General features: G+C 36.0%; 1 protein-coding gene across 1 annotated transcript in view; it reads left to right on the top strand.

Annotated features, from left to right (window-relative positions):
* The window catches only part of LOC143028041 (uncharacterized), a 297,457-nt gene that overhangs the window by 270,366 nt on the left and 17,091 nt on the right, over positions 1–10,000 (top strand). Inside the window, exons 7-9 of the mRNA XM_076189683.1 lie at positions 3,699–4,203; positions 4,873–5,281; positions 9,224–9,321. Of these exons, the coding sequence (XP_076045798.1) occupies positions 3,699–4,203; positions 4,873–5,281; positions 9,224–9,321 (1,012 nt within the window). The remainder of the gene's footprint in view (positions 1–3,698; positions 4,204–4,872; positions 5,282–9,223; positions 9,322–10,000) is intronic.

The following is a 10,000-nucleotide window of genomic DNA, read 5'->3' as shown; positions in this document are numbered from 1 at the left end:
CTTCCATCAACCAGCTGCCATCTTGTTTCTGTATCCTGTGAGTCTTCAACACTTACTTGTGTGGACTGTCCTAAATTTGTCTGTGGACCGTGTTTGTGTGTGTGTGTGTTTGTTGTGTTCGTTACAAGTGTGTGAGGCAGTTCTCTGTGAGACAGTTCCTTGAATTCGCTAGTCCCACGGATACGTGAACAAAGGGTAAATTCCAGCAGCGGTCTGTACACTTTCTTCCATCCCAGCCTTTGCAAGTCTTGGCAAACCTGACCCCACCTCTCTCTGTCTCTTTCTCCCTCCCTCCCTCTCTCTCTCTCTCTCTCTCTCTTCTCTCTCTAATACTCTCTCTCACTCTCTCTCTCCTCTAGTGTGCATCTCTCTCTCTCACGCTCATATATATATGAATAATTTTATGAATCTACTAAAAATATATATATATATATAATATGAAACTTTTGAAAGGGTAACAACACAGATGATAATTGTAAATAATAAGAATATATACGATAATATATACATAAAAGACTGTGGAGAAGGTGCAAGCCCAAATACATTTCATTTAAGATTAAAGGTTCATAATGATCGATACATACATAAACATGGAGATCAAAACAATAAACATAATAAAAACATAAATACTAAACATACATCACATCGTACAAACAACACACATACATACACCATACATACATACATCAAAATACAAAATACATACATACATACATACATACACACACACACACACACACACATACACACACACACACACACACACACACACACACACATACACACACACACACATACATACATATACATACACATATACATATATACATACAATACAGATATACATATTACATACATACAAATATACATATACATATATACATACATACATATATGTAAATGTATACATACATACATACATATACAAACAATACAAATACATACAATACACTATACATACATATACATATATACATACATACAAACACAATACTATACATACATATACATACAACATATACATACTATACATGTATACATACATATACACATATATATACATACATATACATACATACTATATAATACCTTACATATACACATACAAATACATACACTGTACCTCAACACATACATACATACCATACACTACATATATACATATTCAAATACCACAAACAAACATACATATACAACATACATACATATGATATACATACATATACATATACATACACATACATACATACATACATACATACATACATACAATACGACAACACATATAATATACATATACATACATACAAATACATACATACATACATATTAACTACCTACATATACTACATACATACATTACATACATGCATGCAAACATTACATACATACATACATACATACATACATATACATACAGAACTACATACAGGACTCACACACACACACATACACACATACACAACACATACATAATACATAAATACATACACACATACATACATTAAATAAATTACATACATACACCATACACTAAATACAAGCAAGCACCAATACATACATACCTTACAATACTTAAAACATACATGACACACATACATATATATCATCACATACATTCACATTTATACATACATACATACATACATGAACATACATACATACATCCATACATCCATTTTAACATTACATATATACAAACATACCCACACATACATACATGTATGCATACATTACAATACATACAAACATACTAATACATACATGCATACATTACATACATAAATACATAACATAAATTCATACGTACACACACCACACACACACATAACATACATACATTACATTCTACTTACCTACCTACCTACCCCTACTTACCTACATACATACATACATACATACGTACATACATAAAAATACATTCTTATATATATAAATACTTAGTACCACACCACACAAATACCTATATACACATACTATACATATATATGTTACGTACGTATACTTAAATACATAAATTACATTACAGTTCATATATAAAATTCATACGTACAGACTCACACATAAATACATATATACATACATACTTCACATACATACACATACATACCATTACATATCTACCTACCTACCCTACCTTACCTCCCTAATACATACTAACATACGTTACATACATTACCATAAATACATACATACGACACACCAAATACATAGATAATATACACATACATCATACATACATATGTTCGTCCGTAATATACATACATAAATACATACATGCAATATATAAATTCATTCGTACAGTACACACATAACACCATTATACATAATTACATACATTTACATACATACATATCATACTACATGCATACATATCTAGCAACTTACCTACCTACCTACATACATACATAATCATACATACCGTACATACCATAACATATACATACATTACTTGTATATATATATATATATATATAATACATACGTACATTACGTACACCACAACATACTACATATATACACATACATACATAACACATAATAAATTACCATATATACATACATATATACGTTCCGTACATACATACATAAATACATACATGCTTATATAAATTCATACGTACAGACACATACATTACTTTATATTACCTACCTACATTACATACATGTATACATACATATATATTATATATATATAACATACATACATACAATATTATATATTTATTTATTTAAAATACATACATACATACATATTAGCAGCAAAGTGGATTATATAAAGTATATATTATATTTATATATTATATTATGAGAGGAGGAGAGAGAAGAGAGAGAGAGACGATGAGAGAGAGATAGAGAGAGAGAGAGAGAGAGAGAGTGATGAGAGAGAGAGAGGAGAGGACGAGAGAGAGAAGAAGAGAGAGGGAGAAAGGGGGGAGGAGAGAGAGAGAGAGGGATGAGAGAGAGAGTCGACGAGAGAGAGAGGAGAGTGGAGAGGGAGAGGAGAGAGAGAGAGAGGGGAGAGACGCTCTAAGGAGGGAGAGAGAGAGATGGAGAGGAGAGAGGAGGAGTAGAGATGAGAGGGGGGGGTGTAAGACGCGGGAGGGGAGAGAGAGGAGAGAGTGAGAGAGAGAGATTGGAGAGAGAGAGAGCGAAGACGGGGAGGAGAGTGAGAGAGCGGGAGAGAGAGAGAGAGTGAGAGAGTGAGAGAGAGAGGATGAGGAGGAAGAGGAGGAGGAGAGAGAGAGAGAGATGGAGGGGGGGGGGGGTTAATGAGAGAACGAGAGGACGAGAGAGAGAGAGAGGAGATGGAGAGAGCGAGAGAGAGGTGAGTAGAGAGAGTGACGAGAGAGAGAGAGGGGGGAGGGGGTTAAGAGAAATATAGTAATAAAGAATTTTGAAAGATGGCTGTGACTGAGACTACATAGGTGGGATCATAAATGGGAATAATTGAAGACACAATGGAAATAAAAACTGCTCAGTGAGAAGAAAGTACCAATAGAAAATTTTACTTGTAATTCATCCCCTCACCCTCGTCTTCGTTGAAGGGCTCTTCGGGTCCATTGAAGTAGAGGACCTGGGACGTGGGGGGTTGGGGAACCGTTTTTTTTGGGGGCAGCAGAGCAAAAAAGCAGGTGAAGGAGGGGACAGACGAAGGGGGGGGGCTTTGATTTTTGGTGGGGGGGGGGGAACTGGAGAGACTGGAGAGAGAGGCTCCATGACTCAAGAGTCAAGGAAGAACCCGAAAAGACCAAGACGCAAGGCCAAAGATCTGGGAAAGTTCGACGTCAGGAGAAGACACCAAGGACTTCCGACCGATCCAAAACACACAACAACCGTGGTTTCATGTCCTGGGAGGCCCTCCAGTCGTCATCCAGGTCCAAAAGGTCTCCATCCTTCTTTCCTTCGTCTTCCTCCTCCTCTACCTCCTCTTCCTCCTCTTCCTCCTCCTCCAAAAACTCAAAAAAATTTGTCCATGACCGCCCGGAATGGAAGAGGAAGTGGACCGAGAAGCAAATGAAAGAACATCTCCTTTGGAGGACAACCAAGTCTAAGATTGAGAAATTGCTAAGGGAGAAGGAGTCCGCTAAGATGGTAGATGGGATTCAGACGAGAAGAAATATGGAGATGAGCATGCGTGGTGGCCATGATTTCAGAAGCAACGAATTGCCACTCTCCAATGTTACTGGTATTTATTCAACGGTAAGACCTTTAGAATGGAATTCTGGCCTTCATCTGTACAATTCATTACTATATTGACTCGTTCTCTTATATTTACGACATTTATATTTGTTAGGATTGGAACACAATTTATTTATTTATTTATTTCAGTATATTTTATTATAATATGAAGATATGTGTTTTTCTTTGAACTAGAAGTATCTGTGTATTTGTATTTTTCTGTCACTTTGTTTCTTTGTCTCTGTCTATGCCTTAGTATCTATCTCTGTCTCTGTCTCTCTGTCTCTTTTTCTGTCTGTCTCTGTCTCTGCCTCTGTTTCTGTCTCTATCTTTCTCTGTCTCTGTCTGTCTCTGTGTTTATGTCTATATCTATATCTGTCTCACTCCCTGTCTTATTTCTGTCTCTGTAACTGGCTACGTTTCTGTCTTTGTCTCTGTGACTGTCTGTCTGCCTCCGTCTCTGTCTTTGTAAAGCTACGTTTACACTAGTCAACAGAGTGTTACTGTAGCTTAAAGCTACGGTACACTCCAATCATGGACGAAATCCAACTGAATCCTTGGAGTCCATTTCGTTAACTAGTGTAACCGTAGCTTAATACTTTCGCCTTCTCGCTCTCTCAATCTACTATCACCTCACCCTTGTTCTTCAACGCAGTCTATCATTCTATTTCTCTTGGTTCTCCCCGACAGCACCTCTTTAGTGACAGGGCAACCCAACTAATCAACGATCACGCGCGCTTCTACAGACAGCCCAAACACTCCTTCAGCCCCTACGGCCAGGAGAGGAGCAAGAAACATCCTTTCAGTAACTTCCATCACTTTGATAAGTCAGACCGAGACGCACTTCAACCTGATGAGCACATAGAGTTCTTGAGGAAAGCCTCTGGTCATTGGACTTCGGACAGGGGTTTCGAGTCCAGGAAACCTCATTTACCTGAGTACTCCAGAGAAGAGACTGGGCAAACCTTCGAAGAATCTTCGATACCTCCGATATTCCTGATGCTTAGCTTCCAGGCGGTGCACAGTCCGCTGCAGGTTCCTCCGAAGTATAAGAAGAACTTGATGCACATTCCCAACAGGGCACGTCGACAGTTCTTAGGTAATACTTCATCTTTTTTAGCGTAATATTTCAAAATCAACAATCCAAAATATTTGAGCAAGTCATTCGATAAATCTTTTCTGTTATTGTGTTAGAAACTTTCGAGTTTGGATTATTTTGTTTTCCATATCTTATTAAAGTACTAGTCCTTATACCCATATTTGACTATAAAATTATATAGTTTTATACTTTGATATTGGATAAGTACTGCATTATCACTAACACTTCATTATTCTTGTCTGCCTAGTAGCCTTATTTTTGGACAAGAATTTTTTAATCTTCTGAGTGCACCGATTTCATCAATATTGTTATCATCATAATTGTTATTATCATCATCCTTATTATAAAGGATTGCAAAGGCAGAGCATGGCGACAGGAGACCTTTTGCTCCATAACTAGGTAATAGATAAACGGATAAATAAATAAATCAAAACAGATAAAAGTAATTAGTTAATAAAACAAAATAATAAGAGGAAATAAATAGATAAAAAAAAATAGATTTCTTTGTAATAAATCTTCAAAATGTTTGTCGAAAAATTATACTACATTGCGCTGCCTCTGCAGAAAGTTTATTCCATTCATTTACAACACGGTTGGCGAAGTTGTTTCTACCACTACCAATTCAAATCTACTTCCTGACAGTTTAAGCCCCTTATTTCTTGTCTAATTCGCATTCAATGAGAAAATTTCGTCATTTTTTATGTCAATTCCTTTTAGAATCTTAAAGACCTGTATCAAATCACCCTTGAGTCTAAGCCTTTTTTAGGGAAAATATATTCATGTGTTTTAGTTGATTTTCGTATGATGTATATCTGATATTTGGGATCAGTTTTGTGGCTCGCCGTTGTACTTTTTCCAATCTGTCAATGTCTTTAACGAGATTCGGTGACCATACGGATAAAGCATATTCCAAATGTGGATCAACTAACGATTTATATAGCTTGTTAATAACAGATGGACTTTTAAAATAAAAAAAATCGCACAATGAGTCCTAGAATTCTATTTGATTATCTGAGGCAGAAATACACTGCTTAGATGATTTGAAATCATTATTGATAATTACGCAGAGATCCTTTTCATTATCCACTTTTATTAATAATTTCAAAATAACTTGTAATCGTACTTTGTTATTTCTACCTATGTGTATAATCTTACATTTACTAGTGTTAAATTTCATTAGCCACTTTTCAGAATACTGCAGTAGTTTATCAAAATATTCTTGAATATCTGTTTGGTTTAAGTAATCATTTCCCATTGCGCACATTTTTGTATCATCAGCAAATTTGGAGACAATAGATTTCAGTCCGTGATCTATATCATTTATAGATACTGTAAACAGATGTGGCTCAAGTACTGAACTCTGAGGATCCCCACTCGTAACATTTTTCCATCTAAAAGTTTTGCCATTTAGAACAACTCTCTCTTTAAGATCGTTTAACCAATTACTAGTCCATCTTAATAGAATACCACTAATTCCGTGTGAAGCTAATTTAGCAAATAGTCTTTCGTGCGGGACGGTATCAAAAGCTTTTGCACATTTGAGACATTATATATATATATATATATATATATATATATATATATAAATATATATATATTCTAATTATATATATATATATATATATAAATATATATATATGTGTATATATACATATATACATATATATATAATATATATATGTATATATACATATATACATCTATTGTCTCCAAATTTGCTGATGATACAAAACTGTTTGGAATGACAAATGATCACTTAAATCAAAAAGATATTCAATAAAATTTAGATAAACTACAGCAATGGTCTGAAAAATGGCTAATGAAATTTAACACAAGGTTACACATAGGTAAAAATAACAGTACGATTACAAATTATTTGGAAATTCGTTAACAAAAGTGGATAGTGAAAAGGATCTCGGCGTAATTATCAGTAATGATCTCAAATCATCTAAGCAGTGTATTTCAGCCTCTCAGAAAACAAATAAGATTCTAGGATTAATTGCGCGACCTTTTGACTTGAAAAATCCATCTCTCATTAACAAGCTATATAAATCTTTAGTTCGTCCACATTTGGAATATAGTCTTTCCGTATGGTCACCGAATCTCATTAAAGAAACTGACAGGTTGGAAAAAGTATAATGGTGAGCCACAAAACTGATTCCAAATATCATACCACATTTTATAACTGTACCTAATTCTACAAAAACAGAGGATATTGATAGATATTTATTGAAAGGTGGGATAAACATTGCCAAGGGATCCTCTAATAAAATAGGAAAAATATTTAAAGACCACACTAATAACCACAACCTCAGTGTGATTTATCGCATTCCCTGTAGCGGCTGTCCCTTAGCACACATCGATGAATCAGGTCAAGGGATTGTAAGGAAATTGAATGAACACAAAAATGATATAAGAACACACAGGACATCCAACTCCCTGGTTCAACCTCGAACATTGTAATAACCTACCTGATTGGAACAAAGTCGAGATTTTACATGAGGGATTACAAAAGAAAATGAGAAAGACGGTTGAAGCTGCACATATAAACATCCAAGAAAACAACAACGATAGAGAAGAGTTTATATGCCTTTCCAAAGCACCAAGTCTCTTAATAATAAACGTACTGGAAAAAAACCTGACACTCGAAGCTTGACGAGTCCTCCGAAGAAGGTCATAGAGACCGAAACATTAGGACAATAAATATATTCTTAGCCCATCTTCATTTTCCCTTCGCCACCTATCACTCTCTCATTTGTCTCAAGCATTTTATATATATATAAATATATATATATATATATATATATACATACATATATAGATAGATATATATTGCATCCGACCTAGTTGTGGACCAAAAGGTTTCCTGTTGGAATGCTCTTCCTTTGTAATCGTTATCATCATCGTTATCATCATCATCATCATCGTTATTATTGATATCATCGTTATCATCGCTATCATCGTTATCATCATTATTATCATTATTATCATTAACATTATCATCATTGTTTTTATTGTTATTATTGTGGGTAGGAGGTGAAAGGAAGAGGGGCTGAAGGAAATACTTTTATTCCTGACTAGTTTTGCCTGAGTGGCTTCTTCAGAGGAATGAGGAATGATTCTTCCTCTGAAGAAGCCAGTCAGGCGAAACTAGACAGAAATAAAAGTATTTCCCTCAGCCCGTGTTCCCTTTACCTCCTACCCACATTCGTTACAATGTACACATTTATTTTTATTATTATTACTCTTATATCACGAACGTTTTTATCTTCACTTTTTTACTCGGAGTATCAATCCCTCCTTTTCAATTCAATTTTATCTAACTTTATACCTTATTCCCTTCCAAACGAGTTCCACGTCATCTCCGAATAACTTTTAATGTAATGTAAAACCAAAGGCGCTTTATTTTTTTCTTTGCTTTGGTGGAACTAATAACATAAAAAAAAACCTTAGCTTCTTCAGTATGGTGATACATATCATAAATATTTTGCTGTAGTTTGTTGGCGAACCGAATTTGGTCTGAAAGAGTCCTTTGACGAAATAATACGACGTTCAGAGTCGGTTCTCTATCTCGCTTTCGTATTCAAGCTTGGAGACAGCGGTTTTCAACCTTGGGTCTATAGACTCCCTATAAATCACCTTGTTTCTCAAATGAACCAGAAATCGAAAACTAGTGGTACTTAGTGGGTAGTTAGTGATTTTGTTTATAGTTGAAGTGGTCTTCGGGAGATAAGAAACAGCATAACATAAATACAGGGTAATATAAGTATAGATCTATAGTCGAGACTCTAGACATACATTTATAGTACAACAATGGCTTCCTCTACATCTTGAGGAAAACCGTTGCTGGCTCTCCTAATACCAAAGAGTTGCTGTACATGGGGCCACAAGGCTGCAAAATATACATTAGTAATTCTCGTATGTCTTTTGACTTCTGTCCAGGGATGGTGGCCGCAATGGACGAGGCAGTGGGCAATGTTGTAGACGCCCTCAAGAGCAACGACATGTACGAGAACTCCGTCATCGTGTTCACCTCTGATGTAAGTTCCAGGTAGTGTGCAAAATGGCAGCAAAGTAGCAATGATGAGCCCAGGGCTGAGATAGGTGTGTTGGTCAGTCAACTATTCTATGTAGTATTCTTGTATGACTGAAGACTCATTTCTCATATTTCGTATCTACTCTCTTCTTTAGATCTGTCCTTTACCTCTTCGGCGAGATATTGTCCCTTAGGAGAGAAGCTATGGTTATCTTCACGAAAATACTACTACTCAGTCAATTATTGTCTACAGTTTCTCTAACCTGAAATCCATGGCTTTACAGATTTTGGTATTTGTCCTCGACCTCCCCTATAACCCTTTCCTTAAAGAAATGTCGTTCTGTTTCTTATATTGTGTAAGTGTAGGGCTAGGAGGAAGAGGAGGGCAGTCCCTGCCGTCATCTCCCATTATGTGATAAAGCGTCTGAAATACAATGGCGCGCTGATGGAGTAATCGGAAATGTGCTGGCCTCGCATTCACTTAGTTGTCGATTCGAATCCCGCACTCTTTCCCGATTCCCAGCAGTGACTGTTACCTGCTCCAACAGTCATAGGGTAAAGATGACGGCTTCGGCCGCAAACTACGTGCCTCATGGCATGAGCACCTCACCATCTTAGTTTCAACCTGGAGACCATGTGACCTGTTCTCGAGGATCCACATCTCCAGGTGTAGATGCGGGTGA

This window comes from Oratosquilla oratoria, chromosome 9, assembly GCF_046742065.1.
Source record: "Oratosquilla oratoria isolate Oo_2021 chromosome 9, ASM4674206v1, whole genome shotgun sequence".
Taxonomy (NCBI): Eukaryota; Metazoa; Arthropoda; class Malacostraca; order Stomatopoda; family Squillidae; genus Oratosquilla; species Oratosquilla oratoria.
The sequence above is the reverse complement of the archived record's forward strand: the minus strand, read 5'-3'. Positions and strand labels throughout refer to the sequence as shown.